Below are 27,095 nucleotides of genomic sequence, written 5' to 3'. Positions count from 1 at the left end.
TGTCTGATGAATGTGAGGTGACAGGTGTCCTAGCAAAGAGAAATACTCAATGGTGAAACCTCAGAAGAGTAACATTTCTATTAAATTTAGTCTAGTTTGGGCTCAAGGGTTCCAAGTAGGAAACACTGGTAAAGAAAAACATGGGGGCATGGGAACCCTGAGGCATTCTGGGTAAGGAAGCTCTTACCATGCTGTCTCTCTGTCATCTTCACTAAAGTCTCTCACGATTTTCACACCAGGTGTTACTTGGGCATTTAGAATCTTCCTCTCTGAGGTTGAGGGAGATGACTCTGTGACACAGTCCTGGCTTTGAGGCCTTAACTCTGGGAGAAGTGAAGCAAACATTTACCCAGGAGAGGGAAGAGGGAAGTTCAGTCATTTTAAACTCTGTTTTCACAAACAAAAGGAGTCTGGTGCCTGCTGAGGAGCTGCCCAGCCTTGCATGGGTCTGAGGCAGCCTCTACAATAGGAGGAACTGCCTGTCAGTTACTTGGTTATAAAGAAGTACACATTTTGAGACTTTATTACTAAACTTAGTTCTACTGTAATTTGTTCTTTTAAATGAAAATTAGAATGCATTGATTTTAGGAACTTGTATTTTTGTGTTATAGTAAAATTCAGTACTTGAATTTATAGAACACTTTAATATAGAATATTACAATTATATAATATATAGAATATTACAATTAACAGCATCACAGGGATTTGAAGAAATGATTCCTGGGACAGACGGGGATAACAGTGACCCTAATCACAGGGCTGAATGAGATCACTGACACTCTAGAGAATAGAACTTCTTAGAGTCATTTTAACAGCATGATACAGAGGTGGAGATTCAGTCCAGTGGCAGAGAGATTGCCTAGCAAGCCTGAGGCCCAGCCATGGATCCCCAGCATCCGACCATCAGCCAACTGCATGGTATTTTGATCATCACTGGGTTAGAGAAGCAGAAGTTATTTTTCCATTTTCAAGAACCAACGAGCCATCATCCATGAGGTCTTGCAGTTGAATAACAGGAAACTGTACTTGTTTTTCAAGCCACTTGGCAACTGTCAGAAGTTGCTGGTCACAAAATGCACGTCCAATTAACTGCAGTCCTATTGGCAACCCTTGGTTTGAGAGGGCCACAGGGACACTCACTGCTGGCAAGCCTGAGGGAGAGAAAGATGCCATCAGTTGAATCCTCCTTTTCCATGCTTGAAAACAAAGATAGAATAAGGCTTAAAATAAACTATGATAGCCAGGTGTATCTCCAAGTTTGAGGCCAGCCTGGTCTACATAGTGAGTTCTATGAACAGCCAGGGATATGCAGATAAATCCTGTCTGAAAAAGAAAAAGGAAAAAAAGAAAGAAAATTAAAAAAAAAAAAAAAAAAAAAAAAAAAAGCAAAGAAAAGTAAACCACCTCTAAGCCCTCCAAATTATGATAACTATATCTTTGTACTTTTGCCGCATAGTTTGTCCATACAATAATTTGTACGGAATCACTGAGTGTCAGTTCACAGAGACCCCCATTTCTTCTTTATGGCTGAATTAGATTTCAACTTGCAACTTTACTGTCATTTATTCGAGCAGTCTTCTACTATGCCCCACCCCCCGCCTGTCTCTCATCTGTCTGCACAAGCTCCCTTCTCTCCTTCACCTCCCCACCTCCACTTTCCCACAGCTACATCCCCAGCCTCCTTCCAGAGAGCAGCTTCCCAATAAACCTGCCTTTCATATAATCTAATCTGGCTCGAATCGGTTCATTTCGATGGTGAAGAAATAACCTATCACTACCCTAAAAGAACGTTTGAAACATGAAGGGAGTAACAAAAGGAAAATCTAGGTCCTTCAGGAACAAACAGTAAAAACAGAAAACAAGTAGAGTTAACAGAAGTGGACTCATACTAGTCTTCTCAGATGTGACAATGAAACTGTGTTCAGGAATCAGAGTATTCTCAGATTTGTGCTAAATTACACAGCTGTAAAATGTCATGTCTACAAGTTTTTTTTTTTTTTTTTTTCAGATGAGACATCAAAATATAGTGTGTGTTAGGTGGGGTGGTGGGTGGAGCATGTGTAGAAAAGCAGAAGAAAGTCGAAGCAGGACATTAATAAGGATGGATGTAGGTAAGGGCACACACAGTAATCATTACTTATGCTTTAATTTTTATATGTTTTGTGGAGATCTCTCCTGCCCTAAGAATCGCTATAGTCATTTTGATCCATGCCTGCCAGCCTTTTCCTATCGTCGCTGTGATGTGCCTGTCAGTCACTAACTCAGAAAAATAACTCAGAGCAGGGTCATGCTGACCATATCCCCTGTTGTGTTCTCTATGCTCTGAGGTTTGTTAATCTTAAGGAATTCCACAAGCTACATAAGACATATCAAGTTAAAGGTCAACATGAACTGTTATGTCTAAAATAACTTCAGTCAGAGCCGACCACTGGGCAGCACTTCCTGCACCTGCAAATGAGCTCATTGTGGGTTTTCCCTTCGTAAGCCTGCCCTGAGAACAGACTGGCACCACAATTAGGCTCTCGAGTCCTTTCTGTGGTCCTGAATGTTCTGTCTTGGGGTGTGCATTCAATAAACTATTCTCGTTTAGTGAGACTGGTGTTTGTATGGTGTTTGTGGAGATTGAACGCCAGCAGTTTGAGTATTTTGAAAATAAAACAATTGCATACTGGTTAAGAAAATGTGCGCCGGGCGGTGGTGGCGCATGCCTTTAATCCCAGCACTTGGGAGGCAGAGGCAGGAGGATTTCTGAGGGCAGGAGGATTTCTGAGTTCGAGGCCAGCCTGGTCTACAGAGTGAGTTCCAGGACAGCCAGGGCTACACAGAGAAACCCTGTCTCGAAAAAAACCAAAAAACCAAAAAAAAAAAAAAAGAAAAAAGAAAAAGAAAATGTGCATATTCAACATGCACACACAGGATACACAAATCACCCCCTCAGCTGCTCCAGAAGGGGAGGGTGCAGCTTTTAGGAAACAAGCCTGCTAGAACCTGAATTGAAGACCAGGGAGTCTGTCTAAAACTGTGGAGAGAACCACAACATCACAACATTCTTCGGGAATCCTCACCTGCCATATTGACAGCTTGTGTGAAAATGTCATCCTGGGCACTGCGTGTCCTGTTGTCTTCTTTGATGAACTCCAGGTACGGCACTGCCTCAGTCAGGGTGGTGGGGGTTAGCAGGACATCTACCCCGGACTCAAAAACATTCACAAAATCCTTCACAATGAGACGCCTCACTTTCTGTGCCTTGACGAAATAATTCTCATAATTTCTGTGGAAAAACACACAGATATCTTAAAGACTTCCTTGGTTTCTGGCCTTTTGTTTTGTTTGTTTTTTAGTGGCAATTCTCTTACATTAGGGTTATTAAAGAGCCATTGGGTCCTCAGCTTTACAATCAGGGACCACCGAGACTATTATTATTATTTATTTATTCACTGTTTTGGGGAGGGAGGGACAGAGGGGCTAAGCAGAAGTTTGAGGACAAGCAGCCAGAGTGACCTCCCTCCTTCCACAATGTCACCTCAGGAATTATATTCAGGTCATCAGTCATGCTTGGTGGTAAGCAAGTTTACATCTTGTTGGTCAATCAAGTGTTTTAGTTTGTGAGACTGGGTATCACTATATAGCATGGTTGGCCTGGAACTCACTATGCAGACACGAGATATTAAAAGACCTGGCCACCACATCTGGCAGCATACCACTAAGATTCTTTTATTTTGTTTTTTTTAAGACAGAGTTTCTCTGTGGAGCCTTGGCTTCCTAGAACTCTACAGACCAAGCTGGCCTTGAACTCAGGGTTCTGCCTGACTCTGCCTCCTAAATGCTAGTATCAAAGGCATGTGCCACCAGGCCCAGCTGATTGCTAATAATATATAAGGATGAATTTTGTTCAATTGTACTGTTATTCTAAAAGTTTATCACTGGAATTTATTCATAGAATTCATTACTAGATGCAATTCTACCAGAAAACCACAAAATAATACTGTCCATTTGGGATACCACTAAACCAAAACATTTATTTTGGGGTGAGATACTGGTGATGAAGTTACTTTCTAGGTACAATAGATAAAACTTGGGTCACAAAGGCTTTTGCAATTTTCTATCACAATGTCTCAGTCTATCTACAGTGTAACGATGATAACTAACTGGTCTCACATCTGTCTGATCTACAGTATAATGATAACTAACCAGTCTCACATCTGTCTGATCTACAGTGTAACAATAACTAACTGATCTCACATCTGTCTGGACTATGTCTCAGTTCACCTACAGTGTAATGATAATAGCTAACCGGTCTCACATCTGTCTGATCTACAGTGTAACAATAACTAACTGATCTCATATCTGTCTGGACTAAGTCTCAGTTCACCTCCAGTGTAATGATGACTGCGTTAGACAGTAGGGAACAGTCCTGGAAAGCTGGTTCCATCAAGAGAAGCAAGGGAAGCACCAAGTGCTACACTTTTGCATCTTATGAGCAGTCTAGGAGGGCAGAGATAAAATTAAAGGAAGGGTGCTTAAACACTATTAGCAGACTAGGGGAGGGCACACACAGATGCAACCATGCGTCGGTAACACAGAGAGAGGGGAGAAGAAAACTCCCTAGCTGCTCCCAAAGCTGGTTAGCACCTTACACTCCTCAAGTGTAAAACTGGGCATGACAACCCCAGTCCCACTGAGAACCAAATATAAGAAGATAACACACGTGATTTTTCTTTTCTTTTTTTTAACCCTATGGACATCATGTAGTCTTCCTGCACCATCTGACCAATGGCTGCAGAGACACAGTGGCCTACTACTGCCCATCTACTCCTTTGTGATGTGGACTTTCCCTGCAATCCCAGTGATCCTCCTGTCTCTACCCGTCAGATCTGGGGTTACAGGCACGAACTGGGTGCCCAGTGTGCTAAGCAGGAGCTGAGGTTGAACGCTGGTCCCTGTGACTACAGAGCAAGAACTCCTTACCCCTGAACTGTCTTTCCAGCTCCTTATTCTCTCCTGTCGCTGTTGCTTTCTTTTGCTAATAGGATTTCACATCCAAGGTTAGCCTGGAACTCACTATGCTGACATTGGGCATCAGACCTGGGGCCTCAGACATCTAGGCAAGCAGTCTACTAATTGAGCTAGTAAATACTAGATATGACAATTTTAAGGTTTTAAGAAAAGCAAAGATTCTAAAAGCAATTGTCTTACTCTTTTAATAAGAAAAAGTTTCCTGAGAGAATTCGTCCTCTCACCACATCATTGAACCCTTCCTGTCTGGTTGCCGCATACATGGCTTCAGTAGACACATCCACACCAGACCTGTGACCTGAGCAGAGGTAAACATCACTTGAGAAGGAAGGAAAGGCTTAGCGGTAAAATAGTACTATGAACAACATGGATCTTAGAGAGCTTTCCTGCCCAAGTTCTTCTGTATTTGTTTTGTGACTGACTGACCACTTAGTTATGAGGACTAGCCATGGAGAGAAAAGAATAGCCATGGAAGAACTTTATGTTGTTCGTCTGTCCATCCGTCTGTCTGCCTGTCTGCCCTGCATCCATGCACACTTTAATTGAGCTCCACCTTGACAGACACTATACCACACGTGCTGGGCACATGGAGACAATCCCTTCAAGATTTTTCCTTCAGTCCAGAGAAACCAACATAAAAAAGAGTTATGTTGAAAACTCTAAGTTCAATACTAAAAATAACAGAGGAAAAAAAATTGATTTACTGATTTTACTTTCCTGAATCATATAATAACTAGTGTGTGAATCTTTCAAATGTCTGAGGTATCTTTAGCAACAGCAAGGCAGCCATATTACCGTACTGTAGCCCATCGAATCTCGCCATGTTCGATGCTACTTCTGATGTGCACAGGACATGGTAGCAGACAATTGAGTAGCAGGTGTGTGGCAGAGACACCTCAATCACTTTGGCTCCTTCAGACTCAAAGAGGTCAGCAGCTTGGGACCAGAGAGACCGTACTTCACTTGACAATTCTGGTACTAGATATTCCTTAGAGAAAACAAAACACAGAAGCTGGAAAGTCTATATGGACTTGGGAACATCTGTATTTGGCAATCCACTAAAACCGATAATACAGCTGGTAGGTACCTAGAGAGACGGGAGTAGAAATGCTGGTGGCATGCGAACACATGCTGAACAGCATCAGCCTGATGTAACTGTGAAGCCTGGTGATCAGATGGAGACTATCTGCCGTGTTCACTATTCATCAAATGCTCTGCTGAGGTTTCCAGAGGTTCTCTTACCTTATGCTTTCCACACCCCATTACATTTTACAGATGGAAAGTATTGAAAATAGGGGGCTGAAGTTGCATTCCTACTTAAATTCCAGGTTAAAGAAAATTCATCTTGATGACTTTCTTTTTAAAAGCAGCCATTCTCTCAGTAGGCTGTCATCTGATAATGTCTGTGGATGCGTTGGCTGTAGAGCTGAGTGGTGAGGGGTGCTGTGGCACAGGGGTGGAGGCCAGGGATGCCATTAAACATTCTGTGATGCTAGAGATGGTTTTCCACCACAGAACTTTCTAGAATAAAATATCACCAGTGCCAAAATTAAAAAACCACGTTTGTTTTAGTCAGGGTTTGTATTCCTGCACAAAACACCATGACCAAGAAGCAAGTTGGGGAGAAAAGGGTTTATTCAGCTTACACTTCCACATTGCTGTTCATCACCAAAGGAAGTCAGGATAGGAACTCCAGCAGGTCAGGAAGCAGGAGCTGATGCAGAGGCCATGGAAGGATGTTACTTACTGGCTTGTTTCCTCTGTCTTGCTCAGCTTGCTTTCTTATAAAACCCAAGACTACCAGCCCAGGGATGGCACCACTAACCATGGGCCTTCCCACCCTTGACCACTAATTTAGAAAATGCCTTACATCTGGATCTCATGGAGGCATTTCCTCAAGGGAGGCTCCTTTCTCTGTGACGCTTAACCTGTGTCAAGTTGACACACAAACCCAGCCAGTAGTACAACAATATTATGCAGGGTAATTTATTTTTCTAAAGGATTTCTAAAATATTTCAAATATTTCAAATTAATATATTATCAGGTATGTAATTGGCTAAGGTGGTACGCACCTATAATTTCAGCACCTGGACAGAGGCAGGAGGGTACCTGCGTTGACAGTCTGGGGTCAGCAGTTCAGAGTACTTGAGCTTGGTCCCTAGAACCTACATCATATGGCTCACCAGCACCTGTGACTCCAGCTTCAGGAATCTGACGTCATGAATATTTACCCACATGCAGACACATACATCTCATATGACTTAAGATAATAAAAAGGACTGGAAATATGGCTCAGCAGTTAAGAGTACCAGATGCTCTTCCAAAGGATGTGAATTTAACTCCCAACACCCTTGTCAGACAGCTCACAACCATCTCTAGCTTCAGCTCCAGGGCATCTGATGCCCTCTCATGGTTTCCAAAGGCCCCAGGTCCATACATGGTACAAATAGACATTCAGGCAGAATACCCATGTACAGTTGTTTTTCTAATAAATAAAAATTTAAATAAAAATCCCACAAAACATGCATAGACAGACACATAGGTTTGATTTTTTAACTTTAAAGTATCAGTAATTTATTACTTACATGTATAAATTATGAATTGCTATTGTAGCAAGCATAAATAGCAATAATAAAAATAAATGCAATAACATTTAATGGGGCCTTATTGAAGAAGGTATGCCCATGTAAACTGTGATCACAGGCAAAACGTTATAGTTTATCCACTTCTGAAAATAAAATTTTATAGGTATACAGACATATTGCTTTATGTAAATAAAGAAATTGCCTATGGCTGCTTTTTCACTATAATGGCAGAGTTAAAAAGCCCAGATCTATGATCTACAAAACCTAAAACAGTGTCTATTTCTTCCCAAGGAAGGTTTTATAAACAAGGAAGGTTTTATTGTTTTATAGGATAATCAGATTTAATCCTCACAATTCTCAGGATCTGGATTTTATCATCCTCACTTCACAAGTGGAGACACTGGGCTGGCTTAGTCACAGGCTTAAGTTCTCGAGGCCTGTAAAGGTAGTGGTCTAGAGATTCAAACCCACCAGGCTGCCTCCTGCACTCTGCATTTGACTTGCCAGCTTTTCAGTAAAGTAACAGAAGGCAGTTAGTTACCTTTGGAATTCCTATACAGAGTCTGCTCACATCCATCACACTGGGAATCATGGCTGGCTTAACAGGGTCTTTTACTGTGGTGGAATCTTTGGGGTCATGTCCAGCCAGTGCACCTGAAAGGAGAAACCCTCATGTATGACAGACAGATAGATTGTTTTACAGTGAGGCTTTCAAATAATATGCAACCGCAGAAATACCTAACATAATTGCTGTGTCATCCACACATCTGGTGAAGATTCCTGGCACATCCATGGAATTCACTAGGGGAATAAGGCCGTGTCGGGAAACTAAGCCATAGCTTGGTTTGAAACCAACAACCCCACAATGGGCAGCAGGGTTCCTGGTGGATCCGCCAGTGTCCGATCCCAAAGCCCTGGAATTCAAAGAGAATTCGTTTAAGAGAACTGCCATTCTTTGACTGCATTTGGAATCTACCATGTAAAAGTGTACTTAATCACATGGAGTAATCTACGCTCAGCTCAAAGGATTCACATAGTATAGAAAAGCACAAAGACTCACAACAAACACTGCTTGCATTTCGGCAGACTCTGCCTCCTTAGTGCTGAAGCATAGGCATGTACTGCTGCCCAGCCTTTCAATTCTTTTTAAAAATATGCTTGTTTATTTGTTGAGAGCATTAAGTTATCCTAAGTTTCCATCCCTGTTTGTTTGTTAATAATCACCTCTTGCTGCCATTAAAATCATAAAAATTGACAGTACATGTAAATATTGAAAAATAAGTAACAACAGGCAGTATGCTTTCCCAAAGACCATCCCCAGAAACCCAGACGCCACATCTCTGCTCACGCACTTGGAGTTACGGCTAGAGATGTACTGTCATCTACATAGGCAGGGATGTTGTTCTCGTCTGGCGTGACAGCCTCGAGTGAACCTTTGCTGATAAACAGCATTACCCACAAATCTCTGCTCATGTTTGACTGCTTTCAAGTGGCTGTCTTCTAAGTAGCAGGGTTAATGAACAAAAGGTCTGTTTGTTATTAGAAACTCTTTTCTAAAAAAAGATTTATTTATTTATTTATTTATTTAATGTATATGAGTATACTGTCTTCAGACACACCAAGAGAGGGAATCAGATTCCATTACAGATGGTTGTGAGCCACCATGTGGTTGCTGGGAATTGAACTCAGAACCTTTGGAAGAGCAACCAGTGCTCTTTAACCACTGAGCCATCTCTCCAGCCCATAAATTCTTAACATGTATAATGAAAATACTTGTAGCTCAGGACAATTGTGTATTTACTTGTAGTGAGCTGTGGTTTAATGTCTCAGCAGCATCATGGAGATTTTAAAATTTTGGTCAATCTCGTTGAAAAAGATGTACTTGTTAGATGTTCACTTTGAAAAGCTTTTCATTATCCAACCAAGTGAATGGCCCTCTCACAGCCTAGGCACCCAGAGGATATGTGCTATTCTGATTCCAAAACAAAAGGCAACAACAAAGACTAAAATCAAGAAAACGAGTAGAGTACCCTGAAGGACGTCATGCTGCATGAAGCAAGTCAGTCACAAGATGATGAATGTAGGAAGCACATGCAGGAGGGACCCAGAACAGCCAGGTCCAGAGAGACAGCAGGGGGAGGTTGCTGGAGTCTGGGGGCTGGGGTGGGCATAACGTGGGCTGAGTTTCAGTTTTCCAAGATGAGAAAAAATATATTTTTACATTATTTGTAAAATTACATATGCTTATTTTATCATAACTTAAAGTGGCAATAATTATAAATAGGACTCGACAGAGTGACGCAGACAGAGCTTGGCTTGCTGGGACAGCCAGCTGTACAACACTTGTGGGTCTCCAGTCTTCGCTGATCTTTGCTTTGCTGAGAGGGGCCTGGCTGTCTCTGCTAGGTAGTGTCACCATTGCTGATTCCTGTCTGCTATCCCAACTCTACTGAACTGCACTGCTGGTGTATCCGTGAAGTGGATCGAGCTGCTGCTGCTGCTGACCTGTGAACTGAGCTGCCGATTTCTAGACAAGACAGACAGGAATTGCTCCAAAGAACCTTTCTAAACAGGTCCACTTCCCCATATCCTTTCTTTTCCACTACCTCTGGTGGGTGGTGGGCTAAAAGGGAGCTAAAATGTTTAAGAATCATCATTTAAAATAATGATTGAAAAAAATTAAGGTTACAACAACTGAAAATGTAAATAATTATTTAAACAGAAAGCTGTTGTATAGTACATGCTAATGCAACATTCAAAGTATCATACAATTATGATATAGAAGTAAAAATTGTCTTATTGTAGCACCTGTAAGAGCCCTGCTCCATGCTCTCATCCAGACGCCCCATACACGCCTGACATCATGCCCTAGTGAGGACTCCTCTTAGCAGGAGCTATAAGTCCTGTCCTTAACTTGTTTAACCTCATGCACCTTGGACAACTTCCCATATCCCTATACAGTGCTCTGTCGCATTCTACATGTGGCTCAGTAATACTCTAAGAACCTTCTTAAGTAAAAAGCTGCAGTAGAACAAATAAATCAATTAAGGGAGACAGAAGCATCCTTCAGTTTGGATACACTCAATCAGAAGTTACTTTTGGTTGGTGTTTCTACTGATTATGTATATGTATACATACAGACATATACATACATATATGTATGTATAGATATGAATAATCTGCTGTTATATTGAAAGGAAAGCTTTGGACAAGTGATGTTCCTAACAATAACATACCACTTGTGCTCACAGAAAATGCAATCTCACCAGGCCCATTTAAGCTACAAAATCAGTCTGTTGCTTTCATAATTTTAAAAAGATACCATCTCTTATTAGCATTCACTGACGGCTGTGTAAAAGTAAAGCCTACATTTCCATAGGAATTATGTGTCAAAACGCCATCTTCTCAGAGTCTACTCTGAGAAGATATATACTAAGTGGGCTGATGAAGGCGGGAAACATGCACTTGATCCCGCACTTCTAATGTGTCAGACGCTCATTAATATTAATGCAGGGCTCTAACAGTCCAAAGATAAACGAAATAGCTTTTCTTCTTAACAAGACTTCAGGAATATGAAGGAACGAAGCTCTGAGGAGCTGACAGCTCCAGTTCTAAAATATGTAAATAAATTATTGGTTGCAATGCCTGTGAAAGGTGTAGCTTCAGTGGATAATTAAAAAGAGGGAAAATACATAAATATTATATTACTGAGGAAACGTGTTGAACTTACTTAAATTGAGACTCATAAATAAATATTTATTTACTATTCTCTAGGTGGTTAAGAAATGTTTGACAGGCCAGACACATGCCTATGACCTCGGCACTCAGGAACTGGAACCAGACGTTTGAGGCTACTTTTGGGTACACAGTGAGGCAGGTCAACCCGGGCTGTAAGTGGGACCACACTTCAGACACTGGCTCTCTTGAGAAGAAGAGATGCCTTTAAAACTGGGACTTAAAACATGGCTGGTGGGTTCTTATCAATGCATAACAGATAATTGGCTCCTAAGTCAGCTGAAAAGCTCTGCTTGGTAAGACACTGTCAGTTGCAGATTTATGGAAACTATTCTAAATATCTTATTGATTCACATACTACTAGGGGATTTTTTTTTCCTTTTAGAGATTTTCTGAAGGGTAAATCATCATGATCAGCTCAGCAGCAATAAACTAAAGCAGTCAGCAATTGCATGGTGCCAGAATAAACTCATGTCCAATGTTTTGTTTGGGAAGATCCATAAAGCCATGTTTTAAAATAACCAGAGATTACAGGAGAACTTTTCAAATGTCATTTTAAGTTAAGTTTTAATGTACAAAGCTCACATCAGGGTCTGGGTTCCTGCGCCACTGGGCTTTGCATGTAGTTTGACCATGTGCATCTGGGCAGGGCTTAAGGCACAGACAGAAAGCATCTTACGCAAAGCAGGTGAACGCTGCCACGGCTGCCGCGCTGCCGCCAGAGCTTCCTCCAGTTATCAGCCAGTGGAAGTCCTCATGTGCATCCTGCCGGCTTCTCTCTCTGTACTGCTTTGAATAAGTCCAGGGGTTTCTAACTGGTCCAAACACGCCATCTGTGCTTCCAGATCTGAGATGGAGAAGCAAAGCAGTGCCTTAGAACAACTTCATTTTCTGTCCCCAGGGATACTCATGGGACTTTCCTTATGAGTCGGAGAAGCTGAGACAGCTCACACGCAGCTAAGGGGTGTGGCACGGGAGTACGTCTGTGGAAACGTACTAGCTAAGGGAAGATATACCCCAGCTCATTATCCAAATCAGTTAACGATGACTTCCCTTGTGAGTTGATAAGCCCTGTCAGTTGAAAAGATTCACACACATTGTTCAGAGGAATCTCCCACTTAGTCAGAAGTTTGAAGAAAAGCATCATTGAGTGTGGTTGCTCACACCTTCAATCTTGGCATTCAGTTGGCTGAGACAGAAAGATTTCTATGAATTCCACGCAGGCCTGGGTTGGAGGAAAACCTGTCTTAAAAATCAAAAACCAAGACCCAGGGATGAGGAGCTGGCTCAGTGTGTGAGAGCACTTGCTGTGCAAACATGCGACCTTGATTTGAATTCCTAACACACACATAAGAAAGCCAGACATGGCCTTATGCCTGCCAGCTCAGCATTTTGGGCAGGGTGGGCACAGACAGGCAGATCCCAGGACCTTGTTGACCACCAGCCTAGTCTAAAGGACACACTCGAGTTTACTAAAGACCCAGTCTCAAGGCATTACGACTGAGTATGCTAGAGAAAGACATCTAATACGCCTCTGCGTGTGGTGCAAGGGTGCCTCCATTACCATGCACACATATCACAGAGAGAGGGTGAGATAAGGAACAACCACAAAATGGAACGTAATTAACTTACTTTCTAAATATCTGAAGTTTTATTCTCAAGATGAATTGAGAAACTACAGAAAGCACTTTACTTTGCTGCATCTCTTGGTAACGTCTGCTTCGCTGCTTTCATGTTGTGTCATATATCTAGTCAGACACATTTTTTTCCTGAACCGCCTAAGTTATACATATCATGGTCTTTTTATCTAAATATTTAAGGATGTATTTAGCATGAAATTCCTAAGAATAAAAACATTCAGTTATACAGTCACAGTATATTTACCAATACTACAAAATTAATACCAATGTTATGCAATTCTGGCGGCTGGTTTAATGCTTTACAGCAGTTTATGTGCTTCTGGGATTAAGTTCAGAATTAGTTCTTGGATTTAGTTCTCTCTCTCTCTGTTCTCTTTCAGTGTTTCTATTAGATTATGCTAGTTATATGTAACAGTGGGTTTCTTTATGACATCCACTCTTCATACATGTCCATAATGTGTTTAGATTATATTCGCCATGGTACCCTTTCTCTTTTATTTATTAATTTATTTTTAAATTAGGTCTTGCTATGTAGTCCTAACTGACCTCCATCCTTTAGCAACAAAAGACAACGGGTTATTTCCAGTTTGGGTTCCAGACAAAGCCATCACAGATTGTTCTGAAAGGTCTTGTCCAGCACTGTGTACAAATAGACGTCCTACCTTGTGGATAAATATGTAGATGGAATGCACTGGGCCACATGGTATGCAAAGGTCGAGCCATAAGAAACTAGTGACCGGGTACAATGGTGCACACCTGCTGTCCTAACACTGAGAGGCTGAACCAGAAAGGCAGTGAGCCTGAGGCCAGCCTGTGCTAGAGCCCTCTGCTTCCCACAAGCTGTATATATGCATTCCTGACCTGCAACATGTAAGATACACAGTCTCTCTCCACACTATCAGTGTTTAAGCATCCTGATATATGTATACATCTTACTGTGCTTGTAAAGTTCATTTCCTTGATAATTAATGACAGTATTTTTCATGCATTTATGTTAATCATATATCATCTTTGATGAAATGCCTATTTAAATATTTGCCCATTTAAAAAACCCCATAGAACTGTAAGAATGGCTCAGTGGTTCAGCGTGCTGCCTACTCTTCCCGAGGACGAGTGCTCAGTCCCAGCATCCATACCAGCATCTCCTAAGCACCTGTAACTCCAGCTCTAGGAGATCCAACCTCCTCTTCTGGGCTCCATGGATACCCCCCAGACATATAGCATACGAATACATAATAATACAGCTTAAAAGAAAATGCTTAAAGTTTGGTCCCTGGCATGTCTATCCACCATGCTCCAATAGATGGCCTCACTCTCAGAAGTATCAGCAGCTAAAACTGGACTCAATGGCTAATTAAAGAGAAAAAAAAAAAAAAGAAAGGAAGCTGGGGTAGGGAAGAAAGTAGGGTATATTTTGACCTAAGAGGTTTTAGGGGGAGGAATGGGGCATGAATATGACTGAAGTACAGCGTAAGAAATTCTCAGAGTTAAGAAACTCTAGTGTCCATCAATAAGAAGCACTGTCTAGGAATGAGAAGCATAGCTGGAGCACTGTGGAACACAGTTGGAGCACAGTTGGAGCACAGTTGGAGCACAGTGGAGCATGGTGGAGCACTGTGGAACACAGCTGGAGTACTGTGGAGCACAGTTGGAGCACTGTGGAGCACAGTTGGAGCACTGTGGAACACTGTGGAACACAGCTGGAGCACTGTGGAGCACAGTGGAGCACGGTGGAACACTGTGGAGCACAGCTGGAGCACTGTGGAGCACAGTTGGAGCACTGTGGAGCACAGTGGAGCACGGTGGAACACTGTGGAGCACAGCTGGAGCACTGTGGAGCACAGTGGAGCACGGTGGAACACAGTGGAGCACAGTGGAGCGCGGTGGAACACTGTGGAGCACAGCTGGAGCACTGTGGAGCACAGTGGAGCACGGTGGAACACTGTGGAACACAGCTGGAGCACTGTGGAGCACAGTGGAGCACGGTGGAACACTGTGGAGCACAGTTGGAGCACTGTGGAACACTGCTTCCTAGAGACAAGAATTAGCTTGGGCTCCAAAGCATGACTCATGCAGTTGGGCATTATTTCATTTGAATGTTCTCATTTCTCCCACATAGTAGGGCAGTCAGTCATATATTGAATAAAAATGTATCACATCCCTACTATGTGACAGAAACTGAAAAGCACTGACTTAGCAGGCACCAACTCATTAAAACTATCTGGCCAGAGGTGGGAGTTAGGGATGGACCAAACATTCCCAACCCAAGTCCAGGCAGAGAGTCTGGCTTGATTCTTGGAAGAGCCTGTGTGCTCAGGAATTTGGGACAGAGGAGTGTGGCCACACAGTTTGAACACAGGAAAATAGTGTGGTGAAGTCACCCTCCACTTCATGAAAGCCTGTGCCACCTGTATCCCAAATGTGTCATCTCAGGCAAAGCCATGTATTGTACCTTAAAAAAATCAAGAAGGGAATGGCTTGTTGAGTAAAAGTATACACACACACATTCATATATATGATATAAATTTATCAATCTCTCTCTCCATGTGTGTGTGTATATATATGTGTGTGTGTAGATAGATAGATAGATAGATAGATAGATAGATAGACAGACAGACAGACAGACAGACAGACAGATATATCCCTGGCTGTCCTGGAATTTACTCTGTAGACCAAGCTGGCCTTGAACTCACAGGGATCCACCTGCCTCTGCCTCCTGAGTGCTGAGATTAAAGGAGTGCACCAACACATCAACTAAACTTTATATATTTTACATAAGAAATTTCTAAATTTTATCATTTTAGTCCTTACATTCTTTGACCTCACACTGTGGAACACTTTCATACATCTTTCTGTTTTGTTTGTTTGTTTGTTTGTTTTGCTTTGTTTTCCAGACAGGGTTTCTCTGTATATGCCTGGCTGTCCTGGAACTCACTCTGTAGACCAGGCTGGCCTCGAACTCAGAAATCCGCCTACCTCTGCCTCCCAAGTGCTGGGATTAAAGGCGTGTGCCACCTCTGCCTGGCCATCTTTCTGTTTTTATGAAATAATTTCAATAGAATGTTTCCTGATTAGACTTGGTACAGACTTCCTTGTTGCTAGTTGTGGGTTATGATTTTCCAGCTGCCTATCACAGGTAATGGCATGTCCTCAAAGAATCATGCTGGAGACACAGTGTGTACTTTTTCCTCTTTGGCCATGTCAATTTTGATCAGCTGAGAAAAGACAATATCCTAAAGATCCACGCTGACGTTTCCTTTCATGGATGAGTTCATTACACACGTACCTGTGGGTACTCAGAGAGATCATGATTGCGAGTACGACTGGAACACTGACTTTCTAGTATATAATAATTATGAAACAAATACTATACATGTGCAAAGAATTATACAGTGGGAAAAATCTAAAGTACTTTTGGTGACTGACTGACTATCCCCCAACCCTGGCAAGTATCAGGAACAAGACAAGGCTATCTCCTGTACATCTGCCCCTCCCTGCACATCTTAGTTATCTGTATATATACTTATGTCTGTGCACATGAGTGCAGATGAGCAGAGGCTGGAGTGGGTGCTTGATCATCTGAAGCTGGAGCTACAGGTGCTCCTGAGTTACTTACTCGGTGTGGCTGCTGGGAACTGAACTCAGAACCTCTGCAGGAGCGTAAGCACTGCACAGGCACTCCAGTGCTGAGCCATCTCTCTACCTTCCTCGTTACACTTTGTCTTCAACACTGCATTGATGATCTTAAGTGGTTCAATAAGGCAAAGTGTAGATAATAAAAAATAAAAAACTGTATCTGCTATCTACACAAAATATTCCAAAGAATCTATAACGATCAATTCGAACTAACAAATGAACTTGTACAAGTGGATGAGATAGGTCAATAGAGAAAAACCAATTATATTTTTATGCATTTGCTATAAATAATTAGGAACGGATAAACTGAAGCATAAAGTAAGTCATGAGCTGGACTGTGGCTCGGTGGTTATCCATGAGTCACCCATGTGCTAGAAGAGAAGCTCGGACACCCAGAGCTGTCGTGTGAACTCTACCAGTGCATGGCCAGTTCCTCAAAATAAATTAATAATTGTAATTAACATAAATCACGTAAGCTCTATAAAAGGTTTACATTGGAAAAATCTTAAAAAATAAACAAAAATCTCAATTAGCACATACTCATGATATTTGTGAATTAGAAGACACAGACAGTTGCCCAGTTCAAAAGACACTGCTTCTAAAACTCACATGGAAAACAGGGCTGCAGTGTGTTCAGTGATTTACAAAGGAGCACAGTGAGAGGCTCTTAAGCCAGTGTCAAGACCAGATCCCGACACAGGCCTACTTGTGTGTGTTTGCAGAGAACAAGGACAAGCTTGTCTTGTTTAAACAGTGCCAGGATAAGTAAGAAAGACCTGGACTTTATTCACACCTTATACCAAAACCTTCAACAACATGGGTGGCATCCCTAAGCAGAAGGGCTAACTCTATAAAACTGGGAGAAGACCCTGCCATTTTGGTTTGGTTCAGGATTACTAGAATCATCATGAAAGCATGAATCATGAAAGAAAAAAAACGATGAGATGGACTTTATCAAAATTAAGACTTTCTACTCTTTGGAAAGCACAGTGTGTATGTATGATAGGCAACACTGATTATCAACTTGATAAAATCAGGGTTAATGAGACAGGCTGACTCCACGACAGGCTCCACACTGGCAGTCCAGGAGACTCCGCCTACATCTCTGTTTCCAAGACCTAGGCAAGTCCAGGCAAGTCCAGGCCTCAGAAGCTGCCCTAACACTTGGCCTGAGGCAAGGACAATGGGTCATCAGCAGTTTCCAGACTTCCCCAGCAAGCCACGACAGAGGTTACCTACCTCTCCCCTAATGTGCTTTGAATCAGGTCTGTGAGCTCACTTTGAGGTCTCCATCTGCAGAATATAACACTCTCTGCTTTTACATACTATTTGAGTCCAGGGTATCATTCTTTGTTTCACCTAGGAAACAAGCCTCTGGGGTGCCTCTCAGAGAGTCTAGACTGGGTTGACAGAGGTGGGAAGACGCTAACTGTGGGCAGCACGTTCTGGAACCATGCCATGGGCCAGGGGCTCCGACTAAGTAAAGAGAAAGCTGGCTGAGCAGCAGTGTTCACTGCTCTCTGCTTCCTGACTGCATAGCCCATGTGACCAGAGCCTCACGTTCCCATCACTACGTCTTTCCTGCCAGGAGCGCTCCTGAACTGTAAAACGCAGAAGCCTCTTTTTCTGTGGGGTCAGTTATGTGTGTTACAGCAAAGCAAAAAGCAACTACTACAGACAGAGAATGAAAAGATAAACCAAAGGCTGAGAACAGATTTACAAACTCGATCTGATGACAGACTTGGACTCAGAATTTTTCTAACTCATTAAATAAGCTACTTTACAAAAGACTGGGACAAATACTTCACTGAAGAGTCTCAAATGGCTAAATAAGCATGTGACAAGGCACTCGGTGTCACTATTCACCAGGGAAATACATTCTAAAGCCCAAACAATGTATCTGCATTTTGTTAGATGGCTGAACACAGTTTCCTACAGGGACTAGGACTGCTATCAGGCTGGAGGCCTGGCTTAGCAGCTGAGGGCCTGTGGAGCCGTGTTGACCTCTGCTGGCCTCCACTGGTATCTATCTGCTCATGTGCCATTCACTTACATAGACACACAGTGAAGCAAAATAATTCAAGTAAACATTTCAAAAAGAATTCTCAGGAAGTAACCTTGCTACCTTTAGGTGTCTACATGCAATGAAATTAGGGCATTGACGTTAAATAAAGAGGAAAATTTCGTTTACTTACCCCATGGCAAACTCATCTAAATTTGTTTTCCCCATGAGTAGAGCTCCCTGGTCCAACAACTTCTGAACTACCGTAGCATTGTAAGGTGGTATGTAACCTAAAGAATAGTGTTTGATTACACGAGAGAAACGACGAATAGGAAGCATGATTCTAAGCTTTAATTAAGCAATTACTATTGGATCGTAAGCTATTCCTAGTTTAAACAGCAGGTCCACCTCTACCACCACCACCACCAACCGCCGCCACCACCTCCTACAGACTGAAACAAACAAAACCCCTCTAGCCCATACTCTGAACCACATTGTGGCCCATCTGTGAAAGAGGACTCATAGGACGTCACTTTTGCTGGGCAGCAGTCTGAGGACCTTTTCTTTCTCTACTTATTTGTCCTATTAGGATCCAAATATTTTGGTAAACATTTTTGTTTTCAGCCTGCTAAGTTAAAGAATAAAACTACGGATTACCACACAGCTCTGAGAGATGGTGGGCAGATGCTGATGGCTTCTCAGTGTCCACAGGAGGAATAATGGCTGCCAGGACCAAGTCCTCCTGAAAAGCTCCTAAACCTCATCAGTGTACTCACCGATGGGGCTGCCACTGCCTCACGATTCCGTATGGAGTGAGCAAGCAGCGAAGAGGCAACAGTCTATTCTCAGTATTCCCACAGTTGTAATTAAGCTCAGTTTACCCTGAAGTGTCAGTGCTTTATCTTGAAGTGTGGAAAGCACCCATGTTCATAAAGTATTACTGCTGTGATCAGTTAGACTTTACCTTTTAACATATTCGATGCACATGTTGTCTCAATGCCAGACGTGCTGAAGTTGTCCTTTACAGCAACAGGGATTCCATCTAAATCTCCAAGAGACTGACCTGCATTTAAAAGCCACGAGCGGGATGGAAAGATGGCTCAGTATGTCAGATCTTAGCACAACATGCCCTGCGATGAGATCCAGCATGGCCACATGACACACGCCTGTCTGTAACTGCAGTGCTGGAGGGCTGAGGACAGCATGGTTACTCTGGGTTACTGGCCAGGTGGAGAGTGACCCACCAGGGCACCACACACACATAAGCACACACATAAACAAACACATACACACATAAACACACACATACCCAAACACACACACACATAAATACACAAACACACACATAAATGGACACACACACAAACAAACACACACATAAATTCACACACACACTCACGCAGAGCAAGAGAATGCCAGAAGAATAATATACATTTTTTGGAATGAAACTTCAGAAATGAAGTTTACACTGGAAATTATTGCAGACAGGCACTATATAGCATTTACACTAAACAGTTCAGGACAAGTTCTTTAACCAAGGGGGAATTGTTTTAAGTTTAAAGCTTTAATTACTGAAAGTCACACCTCCTCTTGAGACAGATCAATGAAATACAGTTGGACATAATTTACATTCACCTTGCTTGTATCTTTTCTCTGATTCTTCAGCTTGCTTTAAAGCCACTTCTTCTGAGACAGTAATGTAAGCATTTAGATACTTGGTTTTCTTGATGAGGGCGAGACATCTCTTGCAGAGCTCTGTTGGTGTAACCTGGCCCTGCTTCAGTGCTGCAGAAACCTACAGTATAGACAATACAAAAATGCCTTTACAGATCCTGTACAAAGTCCAACTCTGTAAAAGTCCAAATCTTGTATCAAGGGAGCTGTAAGTAATAGACAGAATGTAGAGGTGAGGCTTGGGTTCAAGTTCTAGAGACCATGCACAGCCTACACCCGGACAGGGCGTAAGCAGAGGGCGGCACTGAGCAGCGAAGATGGGAAGGGTGGGGAGCAATCTTCCCCTTCCTCCACTACTTTTGTTCCTATGTAAGGCCTGGGCGAGCACATGCAGACCTGAAGCAGCTGAGGGCAGCCTGAGTACAGGATGGGTGGGGAGAGCAGGTTCAGGGAGTAGCTTCTGTAACCCAAGGAGTACTCAGTAAAAAAGCAGCAGAACTTTATGTCACTGAATCAGACTTTATATCTACTGGGGACTTCAGATAAGAGACACCAGGTGTTCAGAAAAAAATGTATCCTTATGATATACATACACACATAGTATTGACTTCCTGTCTTTTTTTATGAATTAAGAAGGCTGGTGGACAGAGGGCTAAAACACACGAGAAGTAGAGTTGCAGAGACAGCCCAACAATTAAGAGCTCATACCGCTCTTGCAAATGACTTGTTTGGTTCCCAGCACCCTTATCGCACGGCTCACAACCACCTGTAACTCCAAGTCAGGGGAAGCCAATGCCTCTGTTCCCCAAGCACCTGCAACCACATGAACATACCCACATAAAGATGCAAATAGACATGTTCATGCATGCATGCATGTGCACACACACATACACGCATTTAAAAATAATAAAATCACACATTTAAGAAATGCACGAGAAAGCTGGGCATGTTGGTGCACGACTTTAATCCCAGTTCTTGGGAAACAGAGGCAGGTCTATCTCTGTGAGTTCAAGGCCAGGCTGGTCTACTAAGGGGTGAGTACAGCCTGGGCTACACAGAGAAACTCTGTCTTGATAAACAAAACAAAACGAAACAAAACAAAATGAAACCAAAACCCCCCAAAAAAACAAAACCAAAACCAAAACCACACAACAACAACAAAAACCCTAAACCAACCCAAACCCCCCTAAAACAAAACAAAAAACAGAGCAGTGACCAGTACCTACTGGTCAGCAGTGAACCCTGGGAGGAAAGGAGTATTATCTGCATTATCTGTATTATCTGCATTATGTGGCATGAGCTTCTGGAAGTAGTAATAGGTACCTGCTGGTCAGAAAAGGATAAGTAATAAATCAAAGATGACACCAAGCTTTCTTTGCAAGCAATATGCAAAGACACCTTCATTACCCACCTGTTATGCGCGCTCAGGGCCAAGGTCTGGAAAGGAGCAACACTGAGTGAGTATTTACCAAGCGCCAGGTACTGTTGGTTTGTCTCATTAATTCACCGACAGTTACACATTATTACCTTTCTTGGGCAAATGAAGAAACTGAAGCTCAGAGGCTGTCATTTGTCCAAAGCCACACAACAGCACAGGATAGGGTGACTTCCTAATATACTCTCCTTACCACTTCCATGTCTGCTCCTGTGGCAGTCTGTCCCCCTGCTGGCTGTGTCCTCATGTTTTAGGAGTATAAAGCTAAAGGTGTTTGCAGTTTGGGGAAGAGTCCACAAATGATCTACTTTTGACTTCTAAACATACTATCAAAGCAAAGGCATTCTTGGGGCTGAGAGTTTCGAGAGCAGTATGATATACAGAAAGGTTTTGGAGAGGCCTCTGATGCTCATGAAAGGCCTTTCACAGGGAGGCTGCAAGAGAGGTCCTGGGATGGGATGGGCAGTTAGGCATACCTGAAGGAGGAAACACAGCGACAAGAGATGTCTGTGGCATGCTGTATAGTAGCTGTAATGCTTCAGAAGGAGCTGGGGAACAACAGAAGACAACAGTGTACCCACAACTATGGAGAGAGGGCAGGGAAGACAACAGTGTACCCACAGCTATGGACAGAGGGCAGGGAAGACAACAGTGTACCCACAACTATGGAGAGAAGGCAGGGAAGACAACAGTGTACCCACAGCTATGGAGAGAGGGCAGGGAAGACAACAGTGTACCCACAGCTATGGAGAGAGGGCAGGGAAGACAACAGTGTACCCACAGCTATGGAGAGAGGGCAGGGAAGACAACAGTGTACCCACAGCTATGGAGAGAAGGCAGGGAAGACAACAGTGTACCCACAGCTATGGACAGAGGGCAGAGAAGTCCTAGCACAAGCACACACTCAACCTCAGCGAGATCAGTTTCTTCATTTGTCCAGGAAAGTTAACAATGCCTAACTGTTCATGCACTAATGAGACAAATAAACCATCCCAAGGCAAAGCTGCACCCGTGAGGATCGTGCCTCCCTTGGCTGGCTGGCTGACTTAATGACTGGCATGGGGAACGTGACTCAGTGCACTGGCCAGAGCCCAGGCCACTTACCTGCAGTAGTGCTGCCCTGCCTTAGGGCCATTTTTAGGGACTCTCAATTTGAGAAATCAGTAAGGGAATTGGAAAGAGAAATGAGACACATATGCTAATTAGATGGAGTGGCCTAGGCACGGAGTATGAGATGCAAATTGGACAGCCCTCCCGGGACAGAACGGCTGTGTCGTATCTAAATATAACTTAAAACATTTTCACTACAAAGTGTTCTCTCCTGGAATGTCCCTGCTAATGGTCAGTGGGCTTCCTGGTTTTGCTCAGACCTATCTATCCTGTACTAGAGTCCATGGGGAAGGAGGGGTGGGCATCTTCGTCTTCCTTGTCTCTTTTCCCTTCTCTCAAAAACCCCAGGTCATCTGCAGCACGTCTTCTCAGAGCGAGTCCCCTTTTCCTCCCGTGAGGCTCCAGTCGGTCTGGCACCGCCTTTCACTGTGGTGGTTTTAGCACCTAGTTCACTACACCTTTGTGGCTATTGCCGCTGTGGTCATCCTGTGGTCATCCTGGTCCACTTCAAGCTCATAGCTAGTTGATGGCTCATGTCCGCAATCCCAGCACTGAGAGGTGCGAGCAAGAGTATCAGGAATTTATGGACAATCTCAATTAGAGAGTAAGTATGGGACCAGCCTGGGCTACAGGAGATTCTGTCTCCAAACAAATAAAATCAACCAAAACTCCCCCTCAAGCTCATGTAGGATACTAGCTGGCCTCTCCATTCCGACCTTACTTTGTTGTAGCATTTTCCATAACCTAAAGTCTCCCAAATCTTAGTTCTAGCCATCCCATATTACGGCCCGAGCTGCCCCACACTTGGGGGCCAGAAATGTTGAGAACTGCACTACCCCACGTTTGGGGGCCAAAATGTCTCAGACCGTTCTGTCAATGTTGGAACCCGCACTGCCAAAAGCAGCTCTGGTTGGAGGGTCAGGGTTCAACAAGAGAGAGAGAGTAAGGACAGACTCGAAGGATGGAGACCAGACAGAGTGTGATTCAATCCCATTTATTCTTCAGTCTCCCTTCTTCTCTCCAAGTCCCAGGTCTTGAGTTCCTAGTCTTTAGTTCCTAGTGCCTCCAAGTTCCAAGTTTCTTCTTCCAAGTGCTAAGTGCCTAATGCCTAATAATTAACTCCAAGTTGTACTCTTCCGAGTGTCTAATTCCTACTCCAAGTTATACTGTAAGTTGTACTGATAATAAATTCTTCTGTCTGCCTCTCGCCTTTTATGTCTCACTTCTAAGCCACGCCTCTGAGTCACACCCTTAGGTCTTGTCTCTAAATCTGATCTCTAAGTCACGCCCTTAAGTCACACACCTTTAATCTCACACACCCAAGGGTATCTAAAGATATCCTGGGTATCTAAAGCAAGATGTTATCAGAGTGTGCTCAGCTGTTGTAGGCTATTGTAATCAAATCTCTTGTCAGGGTATATGGCTCAAGATGGCTGCAAGGATGATATCCGCCCTGGTTCCCCACAATCCCACATCACAACCGTGAGGAAGTGGATTTCCCCACTCCTTTTAGAGAACAAATTTAATAAGGCTAGCCTGGGCTATATAACAAGATTCTACAAAAAAAAAAAAAAAAAAAAAAAAAGAACCAATTTGATTTTTCATTAACAGTGTGACGCCATTCCCATTTGTCAACTTGGCTACATCTGATATGCTACATACAGTGTAGGATCTTATATATATCTCACATACAATGTACAGTAATTGTAATTTTATATATAAATTAACATTTATATATATTAAATTAACATGTCACCTTTCTTACATATATTGTTATATATTACAAATATAATATATATTAGAATATATGTTTATATACACATACACACATATATGTATATACACATGTTAATTTAATGTACATGTGCATATATAGGTATATAGACATATATGTTAACTTAATATCTATATATCACTGAAATGGTTCCAGCTGAGAAAGAAGAGACTTCTCAAATGGAGACACCAAAGGGAAAGGGAAGCGGTAGGTAGGGACAAGCACTCAGTACTAAGTTACCAGGATCTACCCAGTGACCCCATTAAGCCACATACTCTGGGCTTTAATCACACAGATCTCTCTAATTGAGTCTAGAGGGGGAACCAGCTGAAGTTTTAACTATGGCCCCAGGTGATTCTGAGCAGACAAGCAGACTGCTGTAAAGCTTGAGAGAGTTTGGCTCCAAACCAAGGCAGGTGAGCCATATTAAAGCAAGACTAAGAATTAGGCAGGGACAGTAACAAACTGTCCCTATAGGGCTTAGTGAGTTGATGGACAGAGTGAGTGAAGGACAGTGTACAGACCCATGGGTAACAGGTATGCTCCCTGGTTTTGTTCCGGGCTTGGGCAGTGGCACCTCTGCTTTGTTTAGCAAGTTCTGGGCTTTTGGAAGAGCCCTCCAGAAGGAACTCACAGCTAAGAGCCTGGGCAGGCCTTCTTAAGCTTCTTCCACTCACAATCTTTTTCTGCCAGACATGCTTTGCAGTATGCTTTGCATACTGAGATACGAAGTAGTTATACAAGGCATTAAGAATTTGATTTTAAAACAGTTCTTTGGAGGCTAGAGTAGTGCCTCAGCAGCTAAGAGCACTGACTGCTGTTCCAGAGGTCCTGAGTTCAATTTCCAGTCCTCATAAGGCAGCTCTCAACCATCTAGACTTTAGTGGTATGGGATCTGATACATTCTTCTGGTGTGCAGACATACATGCAGCCAAAATATCCATATACAGTAAATAAATAGATATTTACAAAATTCTTTGGTATACTTAATTTTACTATTAAAGATAAAAGCAAATCTGCATACCAATAATACCAATAATACTACTTAATTTTAAATAAAGAATTAAACAATGGCTGCCGGTTGATGCAATGTTTTTCATTTTTTTTTTTTCAGTTCACCAATATTTTGATTTGCTATATCAGTGCTAAGGATACCACTTTGCATAAATATGTTGTACGAAATGGTGGGAGCATGTTTAGAGCCATACTGGAAAAAGCTGAATAATCTCTCACGCCAAGACTTATTTAATGACTTGAGTTTGAATGAAACTCAAGTCAAAAACTCAAATAGCCATTTTTAGAATCAAGCACCTTAATGGAGTAAAACCCAGAGATACACGAATTTCACACTTACGGTATGAAAAGCTGAGGAATGATTTAGGGAAATATTAGAAGGCTTTGCTTTCTGCAATAAAACGATGATGTTTCTACGCGTTTAGAAAAGTTGTTCATACGTTAAACCCTAACCCTAACCCTGATTCTGAGTGGAGATGTTTCGGACAGCATTTGCTGGGCAGTGCACATATACTGCTCTGAACCTTGCTGCAGAGAAGTCGTGAGGGAGCAACGCTGGGTGCTGTCAGAAACACCTTGAATTCACAACGCGTTTGATTTTGAATGAACTTTGCCCACTGTCTCTCAGAAACACTACCCTTTCCTCTTTTCAACTGCTGTCAAATTTTCTCCTACACTTGGAGTTGCGACCTACAGCTTAAGTAGCGGTTTAAACATGATGTGGTAGAAATCCTAGTTGTTCGGCCGTTTTTTAAATTTTTTTTTTTTTTTTAAAGCCACCAATTTTCTTTTTCGTTTGAAATTTGCATGCTGCATATAGCCCCGTCCCTATGCGAGCGGCGACAGGACTGAAATGGCTTGTCCGAGAAACCTTTCCCAAATCGCGCGGGAGGGATGTAATTCCACTCCACGGCTGGAGGGTTCAAACATTTCTCCTGACGTCACGGGAATTGATAGAGCGTGTATGTTAAGAACCTAGGTTCGAATCCCACTTCCCACGCAGGAATGTAGGCGGCCAGGCGGGGCTTGCCGTGCGGGGTGACCTGGGGCGACCTTGAACTTCCGAGTCCTCCAGTGTCTCCGCCCTCCCTGGTTCCCTCCTGGCCAAGTCCACTCACTTCTCGGAGAGTCCGGCCCAGCATAGTCCTCGGAGTCAGCCCGGTACCACAGGGTCCTGGAGCGGGGGAAGGAATCAACGTCTGCCACCGGCGTTACATGGGCGCAGACATCTTGGATCCTCACGCGACTCTTCAACAACGAGCGCCCGGATTGGTTGAGTTCCCGGCGGCGGAAATGATCTCTGCACACGATTGGCTCGCCGGCTGCGGCAGGAGACGCGCGCGGACAGGCAAGGAGACCGTGGCTGGGGTCGCATCGGGAATCCCCCTGTCCTCCGGGTTACAAGCGCTGTTGCTCGTTCCACTGAGGGCTCCCTGCTTGCTTGCTTTTTAACTCAAGGGGAAGGAAGGAGAGC

General features: G+C 43.0%; 2 protein-coding genes across 3 annotated transcripts in view; one reads left to right on the top strand and one right to left on the bottom strand.

The window, feature by feature from the left end:
• Positions 1 to 624: 624 nt before the first annotated feature.
• On the bottom strand, positions 625 to 26,876 carry Qrsl1 (glutaminyl-tRNA amidotransferase subunit QRSL1). The gene is made up of 11 exons (XM_034524235.2): positions 26,740 to 26,876; positions 20,250 to 20,409; positions 19,579 to 19,677; positions 18,808 to 18,904; positions 12,016 to 12,183; positions 8,340 to 8,515; positions 8,143 to 8,255; positions 5,812 to 6,004; positions 5,197 to 5,314; positions 3,066 to 3,271; positions 625 to 1,151 (listed from the first exon to the last, which is right to left on the bottom strand). Exons 1-11 carry the CDS (start codon positions 26,761 to 26,763, stop codon positions 931 to 933), a joined length of 1,575 nt encoding a protein of 524 aa, XP_034380126.1. The 5' UTR covers positions 26,764 to 26,876; the 3' UTR covers positions 625 to 930.
• Positions 26,829 to 27,095, top strand: part of Rtn4ip1 (reticulon 4 interacting protein 1) — a 48,560-nt gene continuing 48,293 nt past the window's right edge. Inside the window, exon 1 of one of the 2 annotated variants that reach the window (XM_034524236.2) lies at positions 26,829 to 26,969. The gene's annotated coding sequence lies outside the window, so the exon portion shown is untranslated. The other variant, XM_076917065.1, reaches the window with a different exon arrangement.

Source organism: Arvicanthis niloticus, chromosome 20 (assembly GCF_011762505.2).
Source record: "Arvicanthis niloticus isolate mArvNil1 chromosome 20, mArvNil1.pat.X, whole genome shotgun sequence".
Classification (NCBI taxonomy): domain Eukaryota; kingdom Metazoa; phylum Chordata; class Mammalia; order Rodentia; family Muridae; genus Arvicanthis; species Arvicanthis niloticus.
This window is presented reverse-complemented; position numbering and strand designations above follow the sequence as displayed.

What these genes read in the sequence shown, in the direction of transcription:
- Qrsl1 (XM_034524235.2), bottom strand. Translation starts at nt 26,763, where the DNA reads ATGCTGGGCCGGACTCTCCGAGAA. An exon ending in AGAGAAAAGATACAAGCAAG is followed by an intron (nt 19,678 to 20,249) that starts GTGAATGTAAAT and finishes TTTTAAATGCAG; the next exon opens with GTCAGTCTCTTGGAGATTTA. An exon ending in ATTCGATGGGCTACAGTACG is followed by an intron (nt 5,315 to 5,811) that starts GTAATATGGCTG and finishes ACCTCTGCTCAG; the next exon opens with GTCACAGGTCTGGTGTGGAT.